Source organism: Vigna umbellata, chromosome 6 (genome assembly GCF_029865625.1).
Source record: "Vigna umbellata cultivar VRB3 chromosome 6, Vumbellata_1.0, whole genome shotgun sequence".
In the NCBI taxonomy this organism is placed as follows: Eukaryota; Viridiplantae; Streptophyta; class Magnoliopsida; order Fabales; family Fabaceae; genus Vigna; species Vigna umbellata.
In genome coordinates, this window is record NC_142170.1 from 11,437,286 (window position 1) to 11,463,715 (window position 26,430).

A 26,430-nucleotide genomic window follows, 5' to 3' on the forward strand; every position below is an offset into this window, starting at 1 on the left:
TCTACTTGTACTTTTGCAATAGAATAAGTTTAAGTTTTATTTACAAAATTACTAACTGTCTATCAAAAATATTTATGAGTATAATATTTTGATCATCAAAATATGAAAATATACATTAAAAATAGTAATTTAGATAAAAAGTTGTTCGGTTTATTTAATTATTCGCCCTTATCCTTCACAATTTTTTATTTATTTTCTTTACCTTTGAATTAAATGAAAATTAGATCACTAATTATTGATACTTGTTATATTTTATAATAAAGTGATTCAATTCAAGAATCTATTTTTTTAATATTACTTTAGTGGTGATAACTTATAATAGTGTTAAGATCAGCCCAAGATAAATATGGGAATTGGGTCCACGATTTATTTATTTATTTATTCGGCTTCGAAGTGAGATAATGGGAAGTACTTGCACTCATGACACGGAATACATATAATATTCTTATTTACTATCAATTTAGAATAGTCCATATTTTTTTAGATACAATGGGTAAAGCCCAAGTTAAAAAAATAAATGAAGTGGGCCTATAACACAACTTGAACTAATTAAGATTAATATTTCATACATTTATAAGAAAATAAAATAAAACTATAAGGAAGATAATTTTTCTCACAGATTAAGAAAAAAATTATTTCTATAAATTTAAATCAATTGTTTTTATGATCTGAATGATAGAGTATCTTTAAATTAGTTATATGTCAGTTAATTTAATATTATTTTTGAATAAATATTTATTGAGAAGTTTGTTTAAATATGGTCATAAACTGTTGATTCTCTAGCAAGAGTGAATAACAATGGAATTTTGTTTTTTTATGTTGGCTTAGAAGTACAAACATGAAAGAAGAAAGTTATCTAGTGGATTAATATTTTAACATAAGCTTATATTTAAATATGAAAGACTTGAGCTGGTTTCCAAGACAAGCTTGTTGGTCAAGTGTTATTGAAATTCGAAATAGCAAAATATTGTCTATTTGTATTAAAGACTAAGATAAGAAAATGACAGAATTTATAAATTATAATTATATTACAATTTGATGATGGATTATATTATATCCAAACTACAAATACTAAGCTACAAATACAGTGCCTCAATGATACTCTTTTGTTCTTTGTTTCTGAAAGACAAGCTCAATTTGGAGTATAACTGTTGTCACCTTTGTCTTTGAACTTCAGTCTAAAACTATGATAGGTTGGTGATGCTTTAACAATGCAGTCATAAATTTGTTGAGAAAATGACAGGTTAACAGACCAAACAAATCAACTTTCATGTTATGTCGCAGTAATAAAAACTTTTATGTCATGTTTTGTTGTTATTATCATTATTGTTTGGTATACTTTTTTTTGGATAAAATTTTTAATTATGTATTATTAAATATAATTATAATTTAAGGAAGAATAAGATGTCACACAATTAAATATCTATAAATAGTTTGATTGAGAAGGAAAACTAAAGTAACTTCAATCTATTTATTGAAACATCATTAATTTAAGGAATTATAAGATGTTACACAATAAAAAGAAAATGTAAGACTGATAAGGAAAATACTATTAATTTTAATTAATATAATTAATAAGAGAAGAGGTGTTGCTGATCAATTCAAAAGAAACAATAAAGAAAAGGAGAGGTGAGCCTATAGATGCTTCTGAACCGTCTGATGGGTGGCTGGAATCCAATCCAACGGAACGAGTTGACCAGTCAAAATCAAACTCATCATGTCACGCACACGTGTCCACCATCTGGCACGCTCTCATAGGCTATTAGAAAAAATAAGCACGAGGAATAGAAAAACTTAGTCAGGGGTAGTTTCGTCAGACGAAATTGTGAGAGCGGAAATTTCAGTTTAGGCTACAGAACACAGACTCAACATCATTGACATTGAGAATGGCAGTGTCTCCATTTGCTTGCTTATGTATGATTATTCGCACCAAATAAACCGATCGCGTTTTGTTCTTTTGATCAGTATCGAATAAGAAAGCGAGCTTCAACCCTAGCGTTTCTACAGTCGATTCTGTAAGCTCTTTTTTTTCTTATTAGTGAAGGACCAGTTGTGAAATCTGTATTCCGTTCTAGTGTTTGTGGAAGCTCTTGAATTCAGTTTTTGTGTTTTCGCTGTCGTTTTACGAACACGGCAGTGTGAATAAATATTGTTTCTGGTTTTTGTTTTTGTGAGATTCAGTGACGTAGATCAATGAAGCGATTCTGATATTGCGCATTTGATATATTCTGTGGATATTTACCGCTACCTTAGTTTCATTCTGTTAGTTTAGTGGATTTTGCTTTTCGTTTTGGGGGAAACCTGCGCTGTGGTAGGTTGTGGCGTATGCTAGGCTTGTGTTTGAAAGTTTGATAGACAACGAGAATTCTGAAAATACAAATGCTCACTAATCGGTAATGCGTGCAGTGAACTAGTGACGCTAAAACCGCATTTAGGTTTTTCTTTGTTCTTTAAACTGCGTGATCTATTTGTATTTGTCTTTTTGAATGATACTGTTAGTAATAACGAGGTTTAAACTTGTGGCATCATGCAAAGTTCCTGACCACTAGTACTATCGTCGTGGTTCTAAATGCTTGATGCTGTCTGTTGGTCTCAATGTCTTCAACATGCTGCTGAAAATCTATGTTGTTTTGCATATTTATCGTCTCTATCTCTCTCAGATACTCACGTACTCCCTCACACTCATTCTGAGAATGTAATTTGGGTTTATGCGAGTGCCTCCACTTGGATGGAAAGTCTGGCAGATAGATACATGTATAGGAAATAAATAGAAAATGCACACTCAACCGGACTATTACTCTACTTGTGCCTTATACTTGGTCTCATTGTTGGTTGTTGAAGGATGTTATATTTGTGTCGGTGTTTGCTTGAGGATTTAGGGCTTTTCCGGGGGATACATACCTTCACTTGATTGTGGTCGATACTAACTGGACTGCAATAATGTATCGAAGGTAAGGATAAATTTATTTATTAGAGTAACTATTGGTATTGCCTGTCTTTACCTGGTATCTTAAACATCTTATATGTCCTGTATATGTTCTACCAAAATTTCTGAATTTAGTTTACAATATCTTTTTTAGCACATTTAAAAGATCAAATGAAAGTACCCGGATTCTCATCACAGCTATCATGGGAATTGCCTTTGGATTTTTTGTTGGTATTTCTATTTCATCTGTGCATTTGAGGAAGGTAATAAATACAACAGTAGTTTTTTTCAATATTGTGTCTCACACTTATCATCCTATTAATTTTTTTTGTTCTCTTGTTATATTTTGCAGATTAGCTTACTTTCATCACCTGTAGGGAATTCTTTTGATGTACCTGTAGCCGAAGCTGAAATAGACAGATTTTCAGCTGAAGTAGAAAAATCTCCAGCTGTTATTGATGAGTCTTCTGGAACCAAAAATCTTGAAGTGTTAGGGTCCATTAAAGTACCAAAGGTATTTCAATTCTTGTTCTTTAGAAGGATGTCAATGCTTTTATATTCCCAGAAAAGAAAAGCTGAAGCTTTAGGTCAATTAATACCTTCTAAGGGATTATCCTTTGACTGTTACTTGTTTGTTAGCACTGATATATTATGTCAAACTGTTCCTTAGAAAGGTTTGGTTAATCTATGTGTGTCATTACCATTTCCCAGCCATGGTTAATCTTAGAATATTTTGTGTTTCTAAGCTTTCTTTCACGGCTAACTGTTGGAGTTGAAAATATCATGAACTAAGCGCTTTAAATCCTATTCTATCAAAAAATTTAAGAAGTATTAATCGAAAGTCTATTTATATATAATTTAATAATATTTGTAATTTTAATTGATTTATATTTTAAAATTTATTTTTCGACGATTATTGAAGTTCGTGTTCCATAATTAGATAAAACATACCCGCAGAAATTTTGTCCCAACCTTTAATAATTCCATCAAGGAAGTAAAAATATGCTTGCTCGTTGGAAAAAATGAAAGTAAGCCTTTATTCAAATTATCTAAGCTTATATATTGCTTATAAAACAATTATTAGGTGGTAGCATTCTTGAACATATCAACATAACTAGTGAAACTGGTGCACAATTTATATAATCAGGTGACATGGTCTATTATGTGAACTATAATTTTTTTGTACTTGTTTCTAGAACAAGGAGCTGGGTGCTAGTGTTTTGAGTCAGGAGCTTATCAACTTTGGAAGTAGTCTTTTTATAATCATTGCTTAAGAAATTTAATAAACATTGAAGTTGAATGTGCTTTTACCTACGTCTCGTCCATAAGGCACTGTCAAGTTTGTTTTTTTTTTATATGATTAAACTACTCTCTAGAATTATTTTCTGCCAGATATGATTCTTGCAGCATCATGGCTATGCATTTTAGACATTATTTTATAATTGTACTTGTTTTAGATCGGTAGCATACTATTTATCAAACAAATAAAGTTTGATTCAAAGCTGCCACTTTCACAGATATTTGTTTCATCAAATCCTCGTGGAGCTGAATCACTTCCCCCCGGAATTGTTGTATCAGAATCTGATTTTTATTTACGCAGATTATGGGGTGAACCTAGTGAGGTATGTTGATAAGCAGTTATTTCTGATGCAAGAATTTATCTGTAGCTTGTAGTTGTTAAGTCTCATAGTTTTACAATTTACAAATATGAAATTTGATCAAACCCCAAAGTTCATCTATTGTTGTGGTGGTGGGTGTATTGTTGTAAAACAGAGAGCGACATGTAACAATATCTGTTTTATTCTTCAATATAAGTTTCACATGATATAAGAGGCAAAATAAAAACTATTATATTGGCTAGAAACGTGCACTTTTATCAATTGTGTATTTATGCAGCTTTATTCATGCATGAAAACATTGCATGCTAGTGTGTCAGCAGGTTTGCATGTTGATAAGCCAGTGTGGATAGGGAAGACATGTTACGTGTCTATTTCTTTGATATATTTCTTGCAAATCTTCCAATGAAACCATGAATGGTGCAGGATCTGAAGAAAAAGCCAAAGTATTTAGTTACATTCACTGTTGGTTATGAACAGAGGCATAATATCAATGCTGCAGTGGAAAAGGTTATAGAGATTTACTACTTTCAAATATTCATATAAACGTTTTTATTTGTATATTTACCATTTCATATTTTTTCCAAATTGCTGACTATCAAATTGTTCTGTAGTTTTCTGATGATTTTGCAATTTTGCTCTTTCATTATGATGGTTGGACTAGTAAATGGGATCAATTTGAGTGGTCAAAGAATGCAATCCATGTTAGCGCAAGGAAACAAACTAAATGGTATAATTAGAGACCTTATCATTCTTTGGAGTGTATCTTGTTGCTTTACTCTTTTTCTCTTATACAATTTTCTCATACTTGATGTTGTACAGGTGGTATGCTAAAAGATTTTTGCACCCTGATATAGTGGCAGCTTATGAGTATATTTTTATTTGGGATGAAGATCTTGGAGTAGAGCACTTCAATGCAGACAGGTATTATTTTCATCTGTCTAGTTTGCTCAAATTTTACATTAATGCAGTTTTTAGTTTGATTAACTAACTGTATTCTATTCACCTATTCACTAGGTATATTCGTTTAGTGAAAAAATATGGTTTGGAGATCTCTCAACCGGGTCTAGAGCCCAATAAGGGATTGACATGGGAGATGACAAAAAGGAGGGGTGACAAAGAAGTTCACATGTATTCCTTTGCTGTTCTTTTCTTTCTAAATTTACTACCTTAGTCATTGATCTAATAAGGCTCTCTTTGTCTTGACACGTTTTTGTATGTGTTGCCTAGGGTTACAGAAGAGAAACCAGGCTGGTGTAGTGATCCACATTTGCCTCCTTGTGCTGCGTATGCCCTTTCTTCCACCCTGCTTCAAAGTTGAATGTTGTATTGCAATCATATACCTAGTTTTTCTTTCCTTTGTCTACTTAGTTAATTTTATTATATCTTATGTTATTTTAGATTTGTGGAAATTATGGCACCTGTCTTTTCTCGTGAAGCTTGGCGTTGTGTGTGGCACATGATTCAGGTATATTTTATTTTCACATTTATTGGTTATAGTAACATTGCTGGATGAACAGGTAAATCTTCTCTTGCACGATAGATGCATAATCTTAGTAATTATAGTGATGGCTTTCCAATTGTCTTCCGTAGAATGATCTAGTGCATGGATGGGGGCTGGACTTTGCTCTCAGAAGATGTGTAGAGGTCGGTAATTCTATCTATTTAATTTTAACCCTCCCTATTGAAGAGTGTTTGAATCCTTTTTGTTAGCCTTGTTGGAAGATGCGTATGCTTTAGTTGGTCAAGTATGCATTCAGGTGCCAAACTGAAAAGAAAGCTATGTGAATACATCATACAATTAAAAAATCTATTTAAAGCATAAACTATTTTTTGCCTTTAGAACTTATTTAACACAGTGATCCTGGTTTTGTAAGCTTACTGTGTTTGTGTTTCTGTTCATATTAATGAATTTTGGCTTATCTTTTTTCTTAAGTTACTATATGGATTAATTTATCAGGACTATGGGCAATTGTAGCTCTTGAAATTGAAATGCATTTCATTATATTTCTGTTCTTGAATTAATTGAAGAGGCTTCCTCAGTACCACCGTTTGTTTTGTCCTAGCTTATTTTTTGAGTGTGAAGCCCGTCTAGTTTATACTGAATAGAAAATATGGGGCTACAATCTCTCTGCCCAGATATAATATTTTTAGAACAAGCTATTTGATTTACTTGGCTTTAATTTGAATCCTTTTTGCAGCCAGCACACGAAAAAATTGGAGTAATTGATTCAGAATGGATTGTTCATCAAGGAATTCCTTCTCTCGGGAGGCAGGTTAGCTCACGAGCTTACAATAGATTCAGGGCCACTTATTTTCTTTGATTATATAATTTCAATTGAGTTTGTTTTTATAAATGCATCTACATACTGCGAGTATGTGTAGGCTGCAAATGCTTTGCTTGGCCAGGCAGAAAATACAAATATACTTATTTTAATAACAAAATACGTGTGAAAAACTATACTAACCTCGTATAGTTTGGTGTTTTGTGTCATAGAAGTTGATTTGGATAAGGTTTCAATAACGAGGAGTTCCTATTGGAAAGAGATTAAACTAAGATAAAAGGTTTTTTTCTTTTATTTTAATTTTTTTTCGGAGGAGAGGGGAGAAGATGTGTTATAATTTTGAAGGGGCTTATGTAAAATTAAAAAATAACTGAAGTTGAAAATTTGAAATTCCGAGAAATAGAGTATTTCTACACTTGATGCTGACAATTCTTCTGAATCTGATGGCCAGTATTTTATCACAAGTTTTTGTGTTTTACATCTTGTTATGTTGATTATAGTGCCGGGTTTGGGTAGTACGTACAAAATTTTAGGTTCAAAATTTTTTGTTGCCATTGTACGCTTTTAAAACATGGGGAGATGTATTCAGGATAAACAGTGTAGCCATGAATTTTCCTTAATATCCTCTGCACGATTCCTTTTGGGGGGAGGGGTGGTAGAGAGATTCCTAGAAGTTGTCCCGAAATCTTATGTTGGGAATATTACATTCCCATGTTTGGTATGGAATTTTGGTAAAGGGTTCTCAGAATTTTAACATGTTTTGAAATTTGTTTTAACCGTGTTTCCAACAAAGCATTCTCATGAGAGGTATGGGAAGCCAAGATTTCATGAAAGGGCGAAAGTTTAGAGCATACTCATGAAACATTGCCAAAGATTCCCAATAATCTTTGAGAATATGAACTACATTTATAACATTCACAAAAATTGATATTTTCAAGTAACACAATTCTTAGGAAACATAATTTCTTAAAATGAAAATGATTATGCATATTAAATGCTCTCTTAAAACATCCAATTGGTATCCATGGAACCCCAATGCTTCCATCAAGCAGTTACATTTGCAAGTTTTCTTTCTTTCTTGGTGAGGAGTATTACATATACAAGGCTTTATTGTGTTAAACTTTCTGTCACTTTTCTCAGAAAGAAAAGGAATAATGAGCCTTGACGATATAGTATGGTGTTGTTGCCTTGTGACTTGGGAAGTCCGTAGTTCAAATTCTGGAAACAAGCTCTCCGAATTGTGGGAGCCTCTTGGCATTGAATTGTACTAACGTTAGAGAGAATAATAGGAAAATTTTTCCATTTATTATTACTTTTTACTTTTATACACATGATGGCATTTTCTTTCATTCTTGTTTTCTTTCTGCTTTTCACTTTTTATTTTCGAGAGGGGGGCGGGGGTTGTGGTTGCAATTGTTTCATAATTATTAAAGGTAAACGAAAAGATGAAGGTAAAAGACGTAGGGACATTTTCTAGAGTGATGATTATCTTTTTCCATAATTATTCTATTGTTGCCAAGTCCTTCTACTCCCGATGAATTAACATATGGTCTTTTACTTGTGCAATAAATTTTGTATTAATTTATAAATTTAACTTTTGGGATATTATGCATAATTTTCAGGGAGAGGCTGACAAAGGAAAAAACCCTGGGGATTTGGTACGTATAGTTTCTGTCTAAGAATGTTAGTGAATATATATACTCTATTTTTTGCTTAACATTGTTGGTTCCTCCTTCAAGTTGTTTGAGCGCTACATATGCACTCACCTATTGTAGCAAATGTAATAACAGTTATATTAGTTATATACTTATACTAAGATCCAACATTTTGCTCCCTACTGCAATAACCTTTTTCTTGAATACTCTTTCAGGTCCGAGCCAGATGCAAAAGTGAATGGGCCCAGTTTCAAGTTCGCCTAACCAATTCTGATAAGGCCTATCTTGAAGGACTTAAACGTAATGGGAAGAATTGATATATGGATCCATCTTCCTGTTGTACATTTTTTATGTACACTCTAAATGGTAGTATTTGTTTTGTTTTGTATTGTTTTCTCCCTCAGGTGCGTGCGTATTTTTCTGATCCATCTTTTTTGAGGAATTAATTTGTACCAGATGTAATTCAATCAGTTTTATGTTATTGATTAACTTTCTAATAGCCGTTAGATCGAAATCTGTTGGCTGTACATATATAATTGTATATTATTCTAAATGTTCCTTAATATGAACGTAATGTTTTCTAGTATTACAAAAAAAAAAAAGTATAAGTTCTTTCAACCTCGATAATATTTGATAAAACAATACTGTTAGATCAATAAAAATAAAAACGTATTTTATGTCAAATTATTGAAAGATGTCAAATAGTTATATTTTCCCAATTTGTACCTTTTTATTCTCTCAAAATGTTATAGTGGCTAGTTTTCTTTTTTGGTCTTTTCCATTTAGTACTTTTAGTGCAAATAAAATTGAATGAGAAGAAAATTAAAATGAAGAATACTTTGATAACGAAAACGTGACTTCATAAGAATTAATGACTTGAGTAATGCGTTCATATTTTACGTTCGATTTATGGTTAAAGGTAAGAAATATCCGAAAGTTACAAAATTGACAAGGTTGTTTACCAGTTTGCTTTTAAAAGTAAAAAGAGTCTTGAACTGTGCAAATAGTTTAAGTGTAAAACAATTTAAATTTTGAGTTATGGTGAAAATAAGTTTGATTACGTATAGTTATTATGCAATTTTTTTAACCGAATGATTGAAATGTTTTCAAAAAGTGTTTATAGTTAAATAAAAATAAATTAGACACTTTTAGTTATACGTTTGAATCTATTAGAGATTATTTTAGTGGATAACGATATTTGAAGAAAAAAAAAAGATTTTTAAACACCTAATTAACATTCGTTATTTGCCTATATATCTCTTTTTATATCGCTACAATATTTATACATAATTTTTTACTTGTTCAATATGTTCTAATATTGGGTGTGTTTTTCACATGTTACTCTATATCTTCAAAATTCACTCTTAAAGTTTTTTTAAAAGATTAATTCATTGTTGCTCTAATCATATAATAATATTTTTTTCAATTCATTATAAATTTAGTACTTTCTCTGATTTAATAAAATAGTGTATTTATCAAAAATATCATTATTTTAATATAATTATTTCAAAAATAACATTTATTTAAAAAATATAAAAACAAGTATTTGCTATTATGGTCAAATTACTTACATAAGTAAACAAGCAAACAACGTGGCCTAGTAGTTTTTGTATCGGGAACACTGTTTAGTGTCTACTACACACTGAACAAACAACATGCGACAGCTTACCCACCAAAGTTGACGAGTTGCGTTGAATTCAGATTCAACATGAGTATTCAGAGTATATAACCATTTTACTTATTAACTTAATCAAATAGATTATTCATATTAACATGGATAAGTTAATTAGATATAGGTTATTGCAATTTAACACGGTAGGTTATTCGAAATCAAATTTTATTTTGAAAGAAAATTAAGATTAATTTTGTTTTAATTTTAAGTAAATGAAATACATATATTAGAACTTTAGTAAAAATAAACTTATATTTGGTTTTGATAATTATTTTTAATAAATTATGGTTTTCTAATGTTTATTATTAAGTTTCAAATCAAATCGGTCGTATTAAAAATAAATTAAAAATTTAAATACAAGTGTTATTAAGATTGAATATAGATAAGTTTCAAAAATTAAATTCAAACGACACTATTTTGGTTCGTATAAACCTAATTTTGTTGATTCTGAAATACGGTTACCTCGTTTAATTCATTTGTTTATAACACATGCTCGCATATTTGTATAGTCATACAACACGTATTCACGGCTAATTGTCACGGTGTAGTGTTTTTGTTAGAAATAGTGAAAATTCAAACTAATATACAATGGAAAATGAGGTAGCCAGCATTTACTGTCAGTGTTTCTCTTAATTTTATTAATCTTTATCTTTTCAAGTAAAACTATAAACTAATTTCAATTTATAAAATTGTTCTTTTATTTTTCTTTTTTCTTACTCTTATTAGGTTTTATGAAAAATCTTGTGTACTTACGCTTAACATGACATGATATGTTATTTAACCATTCTTTTTTTAATATTTTTAAAATATTTGTGTATGATTAACTCAATTTTTATTTAGTACATTAAAAACAATTAAGTCTTAAACCAATATGTGACTTAATAATAAAGTCTAACTTTTGGAAAAAATATTTTGGTTGCATTCCTCTCTTGCTTGCCATGGGTACATAAAAATTTCAGTTAATAAAAGCATATACCTTTTTATTTTCTCAATTTCATTCAATAATAAAAATAAGTTAAAAAATGATACAATTGTAAAATTGAAAATATAAAGAGTTGTAAGATGTAAAAATAGAATAAATTCACTGATATGGAAACTCATTAGAAAATAAGGAATAACACTTCATTATACACGAACTGTATCAATTAAAGTTAAACATGAAAAACTTAAATATATAATATCCAATCAAACACTTTGTTTATATATTATATCTTGTTGGAATATGAAGTATTATTGGATAAATAGTTTGAAATAAATTGTTCCTTTTGTAGATGGATATTTAAGGAATGAATAGGCAGAGAGATTGCCTGAATAGTGAATGAAGATGAGCCTACGGAAGATTATCTACCATTTAAGTTAATAAGAGATTAAAAAGTAATAAAAATATTGTAAAGAGTCATTTGGTGGAGAGATATTATCATTTAAACTTTAAGGCTTTGTTCACTAGAATGGATTGGATTTGGGGAGAGTAATTGAGGGAATTTGAGAGGATTTGAAAATAATTTTTTTGTTGTTTATTTGAGTGAATTTGGAAGTAAATGAGGCTGGATTTAGGAGTAAATTTTTTTAATTTGTCACGTCAATCAAATCCTACACTAATTTCTCACAAACTTTACTTCCAAACTCACTCTCACTTATCTTCAAATCCACTCAAATAAGCAACAACAAAATTTACTTTCAAATCTTCTCAAATCCATTCAAGTGAATAAGGCCTAATAGACTCCTAATTAATATAATAAAAGATATATAATATTCCTTTTATAAATTTGTTATCATTCATCCTAGGATATAAAGAAAGAAAAAATAGAGGTACAGTGAAATTGTTATAACTCTTTTATAGATTATTACTAAAACTTAATTGTCTTTCATTGTTATACTGTAAAGTCCTGTTAGTTTAAGACTATATGTTTTAGATATATAGAAACATTGATTAAACCATTTCCAAAGTTAGAATAGTGGAATCCTATACATAGTTTTTAAATAATAATTTTATTACTAGTTGTACCGGAGTGGTGATAATCTAAAAATCATTCTGAAATCTATGAATATTTGAGGTAACAAAGTAGATGATTGAATTTAGGTTTAATATCCTATTTTGTCCACAGTTTCGTTTGACAATGTCAAATTAGTCCATCCTTTAAAACGTGCGTCAATTACGTCCTTACTTAATAAAATTTATATCAATGAAATCCCTTCCGTTAAATCCGTACAAACGGCGTTAATAGAAGAGAGAGAAAAATAATTAACGCCCGTTTGTACGGATTTAACGGAAGGGATTTCATTGATATAAATTTTATTAAGTAAGGGCGTAATTGACGCACGTTTTAAAGGATGAACTAATTTGACATTTTCGAGCGAGGGGACAAAATAGAGTATTAAGCCTTGAATTTATTTTGCAACTTATCAAATCGTTTTAAAGTATTTCTACAAATAATTTAAGAAGAGTGGATTAAACTGAGTAAAAGACTAACATGAGTGAACACAACATTAAAAACGTACAAGACTTAAAATATTCATAACCTAAAATCCATAATTGAAACAATTATTATTATAATTTATCTTTGAATGTAGTAAGAGAAGATAGAAAGAAAGAGAAAGAAAGAAAGAAAAAGAAATTGAAAGTGTGGTATAGGTTAATTAGGAGTGGGGTTGAAGTCTCTTGAAGATGATTGGAGAGTGTTGCTTCAAATGGCAGACATGTAAGCTGAGCTGAGTTGGCCTAAAAGGAAATGTTGGTTTCACTCACCTTCCTCACTTCTGAGTCAAGACTCGTTAGGCCTACAATTTTTGAAATCGATGTGGGACAAATGAGTTTGGTAATCGCATTAGCTATATACCTATACAACAATATGCATAACATAACACACGTGATGGCCGTTAAACACATAACTATGCAGCAGTTCAAATGTCCAAATCCCTTTTTCATTCCACAATACTTATATTCTTGCTTCAAATGGCCGTTAAACTCCCGCCATCCCATGAACTTAACGCCGTTAATTAGGCACCACCAACAACCCATAAAAAATATAAATCCCACAAAACCTTCATTCTCATACATACAACCTTACACTTCCACAATACACCTCTCCCTCCCTATAAACGCTGCCGTTTAGACTAACAACTTGGCTCATCTTTTGGAGTTGGAGGAGCCCTTGCATCTTGCAATTTCATTTCACCATTCCAAGGTATGCCATGAATCATCACCATTTTCATTCCATTCTTTCCTGCAATAGCTTCTGCTTGTAATGTTTTTCAATCACTATTATAATTTCACTTCAGTAATGTATATGAATTCTACTAACAAAATATCATAAACAACATCTCTATGTAAGTTTTGTCCATTCTTGTCATACAAAAGTTTGTTGATCATGGTTTCCATTTCTGTGATCCTGTCAGGCTCCTACCAGGAAATAGCTTCAAACTCGATCTCAGATTGATATATCATTTATTTCTCTTCATATTGGATAAGGTATTATGTGTTAATTAATTTGATTTTGGTACCAACCATTGAGTAAAAGCTAAGGAACACATTGCTGATTACTGAACCATTGTGCTTTTTGGTATCTGATAATAAGTTGATAGATGACGTTGTACTTGTATGACAGAAAACTGTGAAGGTGACATTGAAACAGTAAAGGAAAAAAGTTAAATTAAATAGCTAGGTAGATATTTTAAGAAAAGTGTATGTTTAATTTAATGATTTCAGAAAACTAAACTTCAAATTCTGCACTTTGATGAATCTTTTGACAGAAAATATGGGAGAGATGTCAAACTTTCAATTGGGGGTGATTGGTGCACTATTTCTCTCGGTGGCTTCTTCTGTTTCCATTGTCATCTGCAACAAAGCCTTGATGAGCAATCTTGGCTTTCCTTTTGGTGATAATCATTTAGTCCCCTCTTTAGAAATCATTTAATTTTGGCTATCAATGCTCAAATTTATCAACATTTACATATCTCATCGCTCTAAGTTTGAATTATGTTTCCTTTGGATCAGCCACAACACTTACTAGTTGGCATCTGATGGTAACCTTTTGCACCCTTCATGCGGCTCAACGCTTGAATCTGTTTGTGGCCAAATCCATTGACTTCAAAACGGTGATGCTTTTCGGTATTCTGAATGGCATCTCCATTGGATTTCTCAACTTAAGTCTTGGCTTCAATTCCATTGGATTCTACCAGGTTTCACCTCGATATTTTACTGCTACACAACAGTATCATGTTAAACTTTATGATATACATATATACAGATATGTTATGTTCATACTTATGTTGTCTTCTGAATCATTCATTCTACGTGTATTAATTTTTCCTTATGGAATGATTACTCTGCAGATGACAAAACTTGCGATCATACCATTCACTGTATTGTTAGAAACTATTTTCCTAAAGAAGCAGTTCAGGTAACAAGTTATTGAAAGAACTGATTGAAAATTTTAAATTACCCAGTGTTCATGTGTTAATGTAAAGTCTTGTGCTAACACATGCAGCTCTAAAATAAAATTCTCTTTATTCCTATTACTTGTGGGAGTTGGCATTGCCTCAATCACAGACCTTCAGCTCAATTTTGTGGGAACTGTTCTTTCACTTCTAGCAATCATAACTACTTGTGTTGGCCAAATTGTATCCTTCATTGCTCAATGCTTACTCTTCCAGTTGCAGCATGTAATTATTGTCATCAATTGATTAAGATGGCTTAAACTTGATCATTAATTATCTTCATTAAAGCTTAGGAAGATCTGATATATTTGGATTCTTAACTCAGTGCTCAATTTAGCTGACCAACACAATACAAAAGAAGCTCAATGTCTCTTCCACACAGCTGCTCTACCAATCTGCTCCATTCCAAGCAGCAATTCTTTTTGTTTCAGGCCCTGTTGTGGATCAAATGCTCACCAAGAAAAATGTTTTTGCCTACAAATATTCTCCTATTGTGTTGGTAATGTTAAATCCTCACCTTCTGTTATATTTAATATATGTATAGTAGTAGTTAAAGATCATATATGTCAGAAACCATAATATGTAAACATTTTTTCTTCTGACACTTTTTTTTTACATAAATTTCAATGATTAATTCAGGCATTCATCATCTTGTCCTGCTTGATAGCTGTTTCTGTGAACTTCAGCACATTTCTGGTCATAGGAAAAACATCTCCTGTAACTTACCAAGTACTAGGACACCTCAAGACATGCCTTGTTCTTGGATTTGGGTACACATTACTGCATGACCCATTCACTGGAAGAAACATTCTTGGAATACTCATTGCAGTTTTTGGAATGGGATTGTACTCTTATTTCTGCACTGAGGACAACAAAAAGAAACAGTTAGCTAGTGACCTCCCATTGTCTTCTCAGGTTTCTTTCTTCCCTTTTCTCTTTCTAAATCTTTATGACAAGTTTCTCAAAATTTAATTTTTATTCAATCTCCTTATAATGTTTATAATCAAAACTAATAAACGAAAAAGGGGATAAATGATAAATACTTTTGCATCTTGTGAAGTTCATAAAATATTCAGTACTTCATTTTTGCCATAACTATTGTAAGATTTTATTCATTTTTTACTCTTTAACTATAGGTGAAGGACAAAGACAGTGCAGCAGTTTTGGCAGGAAAAAACGTGGGAAACCAAAAGGAGGAAAATGATGAAGTTAAGAAATTAAGCAAGGATTCTGTGATTTGAATGAACAGGGTCCATGTCTTTTTCAGATTTGGTATATTTTGGGTTTCTTCAATTTCTTGTAGGGAACTTGTAACGAGTATAAATCAAATTTGTTTTGATAAGTTTTTCGTACCAACCGTATATTCCTTCAACTACAGGAAATTCAAATTTCATAAAATTGTAATTCCTTTTTTCTTCAATAGAAAGGTAGACATCAATCATTTTTTGTGATTCACAATAACTATGTATGTTCTTCTCAATAACAATCACAGAAGGAAGCTGTTGCTTTCTATTTTATTATCTTCAGTGTTTCTTAATCACACGTCTGTCATCAATATTTAAACGTTGAGTGCTTCGTTATAGTGCTTAGAACCACATTAATTATAGAGAGAAATTAATGTTTATTTTATATGATTAAAATTTATAATAAATAAACAAATTGTATAATAATAACTCTTTAAAATATTATTCAAGATAATTATTTTAATTTATATGCACAAATGTTTTAAGTTCTGCTGAAAAAATAGAATTAAAATGTGAAAACATGACATTCTTTACACGGTTTAAATCAAACACGTTCAAACTTGGAGTATATAGGAATTTTCTTATTGAGTCTATGAAAAAAAAACTAAATTAAATATTCTTTTTCAAAATAAAAACCAATTTGAATATGCGTTGAAGTTTTCTCAACTTATGATAACGTACACTTATAGCCATTGTAATTTGTTTTTTTTTTTGTCGGTAAATACTACCTCAGTATGTGAAAGATGTGGTGAAACACATTATCGTTTTTTTTTCATGACCGTCATTCAAAAATAGTGTTATAAAATTTGATTTACAAGTGTTTGAAAGTTTAACTTACACTGATTTAACTTAAACCGAAATATAAATAAAGTTTGAATAAGAATTGTTTTTATACTAAACTAATGCCTAGTACTAGTATTTTTTATTGTTTTTAATTTAAACATGTTTTTTTTAATTAAAGGAAACGGATATTTGAAATTAGAAAAAAAATAGATATTTTTTAAATAATTAAAGTTGACACTCTTTTTCAGAAATGCCTTAAACTGAAAAGAATTATAAACGATTATTATCTTAATGGTAATAAAAATAATAAAAATAAATACTAAATTGACGAAATCACTTGCTGGTAGGATAAACAAAATATAGTAACAATTTTTTATCTCATGTACCAGAGTCAGTAGTAAAATAACATAAAAAATAGCCTTTTTTAACAAGCTACAAAAATTATTTATTGTTTAGAACATAATTGGTTATATCTCTTCCTTAAATGTTCTCTTCATATTTGACCGTTTTTTACTTAAATGTTTTTGTAAGGCTTGAACAATATATTTATTATATTAAAAAACATAAGATACATTGTTTCATCATCGCTTAAATAATCGCTTAATTGTTAGTATGTAATTTCTATAAACCTATTTTTAAGCCATCATGTTGTCCCTTAAGTGTCATTTATCTAGAGAGAAAAAAATTGTTTTGACCTTTTTCTTGCTTGATCAATTAATTATTAAGATTGACAAATAAACGATTATCTTCTAGGTATTGTTCAGATTTGATTTGAAGAAAATCCTCACATTAATTTAACACGAATATGGATATTGATAATACCGAATGAAAAATAAAATTGATATATATTATAACATGGTTCTTGTATCAAGTTTATTTTAAATTATTAAAATATTTTTAGTTTAGTAACCTAAAAGAACTTTATTTTCATTATTCTTTTGATTATTTGTTTTATTTTATTTTCCCAACCTTTCTTTTGCTACACAATTTTTAATTTCTTTTAACTGTTCAACTTATTTCATGAAAAACTTATATTTTACATTATTTTTAATTATATTTATATTGAAGATGAGATTTACATTCTAAATTTGAGAATGTTTTAAAATAATAATTTTAAGTTAATTAAAATGTGATATATATATATATATATATATATATCATTTCCCAAACATTATTACTTTTGTGTTTATATTTAAGCCTAAACAGTAATGTTGATACCACAACATATCTTTGAAAAAGAAAATTAATGGAGAAAAAAAAGATTTCTTTGTTATCGAAATTAAAATATTTAATTTAGTACTGTAGCATTTTTCGTGAAAACCCCCAAATATATGTAAACACATTTTGCTGCACTTTTTAAAAATAAAAAAAATGTAAAACATAAGTGAAAAATAAGAGACGTTATTTGTCGAAAAATAAAATATATGATTTTGTTTGTAATATATATATATATATATATATATATATATATATATATACTAATTTACAATATTATTTTCTTGCGTTAAGTATTATGTTTACTCATGTTTAACATATAATTTTGAATGTATATATATATTTACTTTTTATATAATATTTCGTATTTACTTTATTTCTTTCTTTTCTATCGTACAAAGATGGTGTTTTTTAAATATTAATTTAAAAAGAAAATGAAGTAAAAGATGAAAAAATGGCGGATAATTTTTTAAATTATTTATAAAATAAATTGATGTCTCCTTAAGACAAACAGTATAATGTCTTTCTGATTTTATTGTAACTATGATTTCGTATTTTATTAATAAATGTGCATTATTTGCTATTTTTCATTTTTGTTCTATCATTTATCTCAAAATTTATTATAATATTATTAAAAACTGACACTGCAAAAGATGGAAGGACACACTCTTTCTCTTTTTCTAAAAAAAGACATTTATAAGATATTGAAGAGTAGGAAAATGTCAAATCATGACTGGCTAGTTGACCAAATAAAAAAAATACCCTAAAATTATTGTATCGTGGAGTCATTACTTGCAAACTACATTCATTTATTTGTAGAGTAGCTGTTAGTTGTTCATTTATTTGTTGTAATAAATTGATTGATTAATGGACTATTCAATATTCTTATCATGTTCTATAAGTTAAGAGTAGAATGCATCCCATTTTCTATCAGTTGGATTTTGTAAGCAACTTGATAAATAAGTGTTTTAGTAGTTTATATTGATTTTTATTATGTCTTTTCAAATAGCATTTTAGGTTTTCGGATTTTTTTTTAAAACAATATATCCTTAATTAAATTGTCAAAATTTTGAGTTGAAAGTGTAACTTTGAATTTTAATTTTTAATAATTTTTTGGAAATCGTAATACTCTTGCTATTTAGTGAAATTTACATTATTATATCAGAGCAAAATTCATAAGATATATTTTATAATATTAAATACAATTTTTTATAACTAAAACTAAACACTCAAAATAAAACTACTACAAGTGAAATATACATACGTAATATCATAAACTATATGTATAAAACTCTAGACTTCTTTTCACTATTCAATATTTTTTAATAATTTAACGATGTTTTTCTAAATCCATATAATATGATTGGATAAATTATATATCTAACAAATTTGACTACCACCAACATTTAGACAAGAATCTTCTTTGACTCTCACAACTAATTTCTTTTTATCTACTTGAATTTAAGTATTAATAAAGTCAAGATAATCTTACTTTAATCTTTATCATTAATACACCTCACATTAAACAAAACTAATTTTTTTTTATCTACTTGAATTTAAGTATTAATAAAGTCAAGATAATCTCACTTTAATCTTTATCATTAGTATACCTCACATTAAACCAACTCATCATAGTATTTTCATCCTAAGAATAACTACCTCATCATTCCATTCATATACATCTTAATTCACACTAAACATTACCAATATTATAAGCATAGTCATAATAAAGCTATCAAACAAAATATATCACACTTAGTTCATATTCTCATAAAATCTTAAATCATCATATCATAACATAACATTCAAATACTATATTTTCAATAATTACATCAAAACAGTGAAAAGAAATTTTATAATCATAGACATCTAACCAAATATGTCAACGTTGAAAGTAAAGATTCATATGCTTAGGAATAGATTTTCAAAATTTCAGCTAGATCCAACGGTTAACAAAGTAGAATTCTCAATTTTCCCAAGATTGCTTAAGACTAGAAATAGGGTGGCGCCTAAAGTTGAGTAAGTGGAGCCTAATGCTAAACTCTTGGAAAGACATTGCTTTGAGAGAGCACTATAGTCCATAAGTAGCACCCAACACTTCCCAAATCAATGACCATTGTCTAAGTGACATCTATCGACACTACGATGATGCCTGAAAACATACAAGATCCAAAAACTTCATCTTTAAGTTTTAATTAAGCAAATTGACTCTTTTTGAACTATTCCCCGCTTAATAAACTTTGTAAAATCATAGTATCACTATGTCTTAAGCTCAAGAAGTTTCAATTTAATCAATTAAAGGTCTCATAGAGAAACTTAGATCAACAAACATCAAAACTCATATTCACAAGATCAAAAACCCTATAGTACAAATTGAATCATACTCACCTATTTAAAGAAATCCTACCACAATAGACATATTACACGCTCATTAGTGTCTTTTTATAAATATATTTAATTAATCTTTTAACTAATCAACTCATCTCATTCATCAATTCAATTAAATAAATCAACTCAACAGAGACTAAAACACTATTTCACATATTCATTTTTCAACTTCACAATTCAATTATGAAGCTCAACATATACAACACAATTTTGTCACTCAGCCCCTCATTACACATCAACCAAATTAATCAAGTGTCACGCATGCCAATTAAAATCAAAATTTACAGTTCAATCAAATCATGTAACAAATTCACAACTTAAGCATCAATTCAAATAATTATTTCAATCATATACAATTATCACTGTAAAACATATTCATCCATTATATTCATCATAAATCATTGACTTTAAGATATTTTATATGACATGCATGATCTTATAACCATATGTGCCTCAAAATGTTAAACTAACTAAAAAGAAGAACTTATTTTGTTTGATATCCTAATAGGTCGAAATGATAGATTTTACTGTTGTGAATTTACTAATGGTCTTTGATCGTTAAATGAGAAACAAATTCAAAAACTTACTTAACAAAAAGACAAAGGAAATTCTAGAAATTTTTTTTAGATAAATACGATTCAACTATCATAAATCTATTTATAATTTAAATTTTTTATTATTAATTTTTTTTATGAAAACCATCACCTTTTACATTGACACAAAGATAATATTGACGGACATAAAAAATTAATAGTTTAGTTTATGTAGATAATAACAAAGAAACAAAAATTACTTAACTTTAAGAATAAAATAATATGATTTATCTAAAAAGAACTCGAAAAACCAAAATTATAAATAGTTTAAAAGAAGACTAAAAGAGCAAGCAAAACATTCAAGATAAACATGATATAATTTTAGAATTCACGATGTATTTATCCAGAAGAAAAAGAAAACCACTATATGTGCATCAGCATAAAGTAAAACCCATTGTATTTCAATTAATTATAATAATAAAAGTTTGAAGAGAACGTTGATTTAAAGAAAAAGAGAATATTGAATCATTAAAAAAGCATGACATGACCTTGTTTGGAAACTTTAAACAATTAATTAGTCGAGTATAGTAACCATAACACTATGACTAAGGAAAGTAATTTATAATAGATCAAGTCACGGTAATACCTAAACGTCTTAATCTCATCGTTTCAACATGGTGTCGTTAAGGTGGAAAAATATTGTTACTAAAATATTTTATTTTAAGTACGATATTTTCTTAAAGACAAGTGAGAAGATGATATTATATTGATAAAAGTGATATAAATAAAATAATAATATACATAGTTGTCGGATGAATATATTATGATTTTTTGGTCGTTTCAATTTGATTAAATTTTCCATTAGAGACTTATATATAAATTAAACATTAGTGTATCTTATTAATAAAATTAAGCTGCAGTTTTGTCCTTCAAGAAAATATGGAGCATGTTAAAAAAGTTCATGTTTATTCTTATTTCTTATAAAAACATAAAGTATATAGGGTATATGTATAATTATGAAGGTTGTTAGTACTATTTAAGTGTGATATTAGAACTATTATTGAATCCATACATTCTCAAACATGCTTTTATCTTGTACATTATAATTACTTTTTTCTAGCTATAAATTCAATCATTTTGAGTATACACTTTAATCATAGCATTTTATTTGTTAGTCTTTAGTGTATTTGAAAGCATTTACTGTGTTATTGTTTTTCTTGTTTATTATGATTTTTTAAACCCTTTCATTATCATATTTTTAGAAATTGGAAGATTTTAAAAAAATGTATAAAGGCGCATTAAAAAGTTATCGGGGATATTTCTCTTTCTAAACCTTTTTTAATAGGCACGTTAAGTATATTGATTAACCTTTGTCATTCATAATACCTACATGTTGGTGTTAATTATGACGTTGGGATAAATAAAGACGAAATGCTAAATGCATCTTTGATTAATCGGATGTATATATTAGGACATTTTTAATAGAAAATAATTTACAGGATTTAAACTATGTATTAAAAAATGTAATTTATAGTTTTTATAGTGTCATGTTTTTGTTATACGATTTCTCTTTATTGCTTTAATACAAAACATTTATATTTTTAAAGCAACTCATATAATTTTATATTATTAACTTAAATTTAATTGCTATACATAATGATACTTATTATTTAAAATGAAAATAAAAATAACAATAACATATATCTTCTATTTGTATGGTTAAATGCTTGGATAGATAACTTTGAATTTTTTAAACAACTTTTGAATGTCACTTAAAACCTATAGAGTAGAAGAGTTGTTTAAAACAACTCCTAAACATATTTCAATAAGAATGTTATAAGTGTGGTAGATATATAAGTAGGTATTCGTAGTACATGGGGATGTAATTAAAATTTATATAATTTAAAAATATAATAGAAAACATATTTTCATGTAAGATTTTAAACACTTTTAAAATATTTAAAATTATAAATGATAATAATCGATTTCAAATTTGGTCTACTAATTTATTACAAAGTTGGGATGTTCCTAACACGTGTTTAATGAAAATTCTTATTAAGTACACTATAAAAATAAACTAATTTTAAATAAATTATGTTATTCATTATTTTCTTGGACAATAGTAGCCAACAAATATTGAAAAATAATTATTTTAAGATTATTGGAAAACAGAGAAGAAATATCTTAATAAAAGTTGCCAATCTTAAAAGCAAATTTCAAGAAAACATTTATTAATTGATTTACTTTCCGAGTATTTAAATAATGCACAAAACTTAACGTGTGCACTTAATATTGAAAACAAGTTAAAACCTCAAAATAATAATAAAAAGAAAAGACGACGCATACTTGATTGTTCCATGCATTTGGTTTAAATCATGTTTGTTTCGTTCAGGACATATTTATCTACAACTGCGAGCTACAAATAGGACTGAGAATAGAGGAATAGGAATTTTTGCATGCCAGACAAATGACTGGTTGCATTTCAAATGCTTATATAATTTACATACCAACACTGGGCTCCATTACGACAGTGGTAAGACTAAGAGAGATATAATTTAAACATTGAAGAAAAATTAAAAAACAAGAAAAAATTTGTTAAAGGAATGTAAAAAAATGTAATTTTTAAAGAATATGATTAAGAATTTAAGTGTGAGTCTAAGTTTTATATTGGATAAAATAAAAAATAAAATATTATATAAAAATGAAAATCTATTAATTTATTGTTTTATAATTTTAGGTAATGTCAATTTTGTAGGAAGATTTGACACACACATACACATAGATCTCCATAACCTCTCATAATTAATATGATTATCGGTCCATTGGTTGCCTGTCAAGGCTTCACCTACACTGGAATTAATTACGAAAGTGTTAAGATCAAAAGAGATATAATTTGAACATTAAAAAAAATTAAAAGACAAGAAAATATTTGTTGAAGGAATGTAAAAAAAAAGTAATTTTAAAGAATAAATGATTAGGAATCTAAGTTTTATATTGAATAAAAATAAAAAAATAAAATATTATATAAAAATAAAAATATATTAATTTAGGTAATGTCAATAATAATGTATTTTTAAACCGATAAAATATAATTTGCTTTAAGTTAAGTCTTCACGGATTTATTTTTGATACTACTTGAAAAGATTTCAATGGAAGAGTTTTATGTGTATATAAACTCGTATTTTATTTTACTTGGATTTTGTTTCTACCTAATAAATTTCTTGCACTGAAGTCTGTTGATGTTATATTTTTTCACAATATTAAGTAAAAACAACTATTGTAGAGATGACGGTCTTGGTTAAAATGTTGCATGTGGAAACACGAATAATAAAGTTGAAGGCCTTGGTGACAGAGCTTGACAGAGCTTGGATCTCGGCACGAGTACTAGATCGACATATGCCAGTGTTTCAAAACTTATGTCCTCTTCCATAAATTCTACACCTAACAGAAGAAAAAGTCATTGCAATTGTAAACAATGCATTGGTCTCTTTTTCGCAACGCAAATATTAATGATGATGAGATAAATAATTCATGCATTCCAACTATCAACAACATCGTCAACTAACCAACCTCTGCTGGATGAAGACCATCATGATGTTTCTTTACTAGCTCGGGTTTATTATATATTTGCATTTTCTTTTTGAAACATATTCAACCTTATGGTTTTGTAAGACAAAAGTTGGTTTTTCAATACATTGAATGGTTTGATTGCAAGTTTTATTTTTTATTAAAATTTTATTTACATTTTATAGTTTTCAAATAAATATAGATATCAAATATAAAACTAGATATTGGTGAATGGTACCATAATTGACATTTTTAATCAACTTCAATTCTATATTTAAGTTCATTACATAATTGACATTTAGTTTAATACGGTAAATTTGGTAGAAAATTTAATATAGTTTTGGCAAAATTAATGATTACTTATGAGGGCACATAAATTAGTTGGACATATTGGAAAGAAATTTACAAGGGATTAACTAAGAAATGCATTCAGCACATGCGGAGGATTCACCAAAAACTTTATATAGCGAGAAAATGTTAAAGACATTATAAGAGGTCAGTGTAAGCAATCGGTGGTAGATTTTGCAGCAAGCAGCGAGGGAAAACTAAGGAACTAAAATAAAACAATAATGTGCAGGAATACCGACAAACTGAGGAGAGATATCTTGTGAAATTATGACAAATTATCAAACAAATATCGATGGAGACATGACAGCTTTTATGCCCTATTCACAAATTTATGCATGAATTTTTATAAGAAAAGTAAAATTAATTTTAATTTATAACATATATATATTTATAATTTTTTTATGAGATTAATATAATATTAGATATAAGATAAATTCTGATACAATTTTAAAATTTTAAGTAAAAATCAAACTTAACTCTACAAGCCATCCTGTGAGGTAAACTTTTACTTAATTATATAAACTACTTAATTATTGGCGTTTGAACAATAATCTAATGCGATTTCACCTTTCTTGAAAAAGTTGAAAAAGTAAGTACTCCATACTCAAACATCTATAGAAGCATGCATTAAAAAATCACAAAAGAGCCTTAGTAATGTTATCAATACCTTCCTTAGTCCTTACACGTCTATTAATACTGCATACTTTACTTGAGTATAAAGTGTACTTAACCTTCTCAATTTATCCTAGTAAAAAAATAGTATTAGAGTCAATTATTTATCTTGATATCTAATTAAAATATATCTCCTTGGTTTATCCCAATAAAAGATTCTAAAGAATTATGATCTAATATTATATTAATTTAATATTAAAAAAAATAACTTAGGTAAGTTCTTGTTAGTGATTTATGTTAATCATGTAATTAAGATTTAGTAATTAAAACGTTTTAGTCTTATTATAAGATAATTGTAATATGTGGTTTGGATTAAAGGACCGTTTCTTGAAAAAGATTTTTTTTAACTTTCACGAAAAGTTGATTGTTTAAATTAGTAAAATGCTCAACACAACAAAACATAAGCAAAGACTAATAAAATGGGTCAACAAAATGCCTATTACCATAAAATAGACAATCTTGTTTTGTATAGGAAAAAAAATCTTTCGAAATTATATATATATATATATATATATATATATATATATATATATATATATATATATATATATATATATATATATATATATATATTAACAATTCAGCTAAATATATAATAGAATTGCTTTAACATATTTAAGACTTAAGATTTTCAGCAGATAAGTTTAAGAGAGTTAAAGTTAACACAATAATAACGCATTATTAATAAAAAATCAAATTTAACCCTTTGAGTAATTTGCATTGATTCAATTATAATGTGGGTAGGACCAGTCATAATGAAATCATCTTAAAAATTTACGTACTTGTTTAGATATTGGGATAAGTAAACATTTTTACTTTATTTTTGGTGAAAATATTGGGATTTGGATACGAAGAAAAACTATGTAAAAGGTACATAAAATTATATAATTAGAAAGAAAAAGAGAATATTATAATGATAAGAAATTGAATGCATGTCTGTATTATATATTTTATAGGCTTGGTTTGGAATTATTGGAATCTTATATTTATATTTTAGATATGAAAAATAAAAGTTATTTAATTTTTTTTTGAATGTGAATTATAAATTCACGTTTGACTTAATAAATTAAATATCTACTTAAAGTCAAT

The 26,430-nt window shown here is 28.2% G+C and overlaps 2 protein-coding genes across 3 annotated transcripts; both read left to right on the plus strand.

Moving 5' to 3' along the window:
* The first annotated feature begins 1,830 nt into the window (after positions 1-1,830).
* LOC124821694 (uncharacterized) lies at positions 1,831-8,996 on the plus strand. Of its 2 annotated transcripts, none has more exons than XM_047293617.2 (15): positions 1,831-2,015; positions 2,842-2,951; positions 3,081-3,189; positions 3,279-3,440; positions 4,444-4,548; positions 4,969-5,052; positions 5,157-5,272; positions 5,365-5,466; positions 5,560-5,673; positions 5,773-5,829; positions 5,944-6,010; positions 6,136-6,189; positions 6,744-6,818; positions 8,450-8,485; positions 8,698-8,996. In XM_047293617.2, exons 2-15 carry the CDS (start codon positions 2,941-2,943, stop codon positions 8,797-8,799), a joined length of 1,194 nt encoding a protein of 397 aa, XP_047149573.1. In that variant the 5' UTR covers positions 1,831-2,015; positions 2,842-2,940; the 3' UTR covers positions 8,800-8,996. The 2 variants fall into 2 exon arrangements, with proteins under 2 accessions (XP_047149573.1, XP_087949041.1); XM_088092915.1 differs by having other exon boundaries at positions 2,880-2,951.
* A 4,202-nt stretch (positions 8,997-13,198) lies between these two features.
* LOC148196792 (UDP-xylose transporter 1-like) lies at positions 13,199-16,111 on the plus strand. The gene is made up of 9 exons (XM_088093050.1): positions 13,199-13,339; positions 13,551-13,623; positions 13,905-14,030; positions 14,149-14,333; positions 14,487-14,554; positions 14,642-14,774; positions 14,929-15,090; positions 15,231-15,506; positions 15,728-16,111. Exons 3-9 carry the CDS (start codon positions 13,910-13,912, stop codon positions 15,830-15,832), a joined length of 1,050 nt encoding a protein of 349 aa, XP_087949176.1. The 5' UTR covers positions 13,199-13,339; positions 13,551-13,623; positions 13,905-13,909; the 3' UTR covers positions 15,833-16,111.
* Positions 16,112-26,430: the final 10,319 nt, after the last annotated feature.

Coding starts and splice junctions, on each gene's coding strand:
- LOC148196792 (XM_088093050.1), top strand. CDS start 13,910: ATGGGAGAGATGTCAAACTTTCAATTGGGGGTGATTGGTGCACTATTT. Junction 14,555..14,641: donor TTCCTAAAGAAGCAGTTCAG/GTAACAAGTTAT, acceptor TAACACATGCAG/CTCTAAAATAAAATTCTCTT. Junction 15,507..15,727: donor ACCTCCCATTGTCTTCTCAG/GTTTCTTTCTTC, acceptor CTTTAACTATAG/GTGAAGGACAAAGACAGTGC.
- LOC124821694 (XM_047293617.2), top strand. Junction 5,273..5,364: donor GCAAGGAAACAAACTAAATG/GTATAATTAGAG, acceptor GATGTTGTACAG/GTGGTATGCTAAAAGATTTT. Junction 5,830..5,943: donor CATTTGCCTCCTTGTGCTGC/GTATGCCCTTTC, acceptor ATGTTATTTTAG/ATTTGTGGAAATTATGGCAC.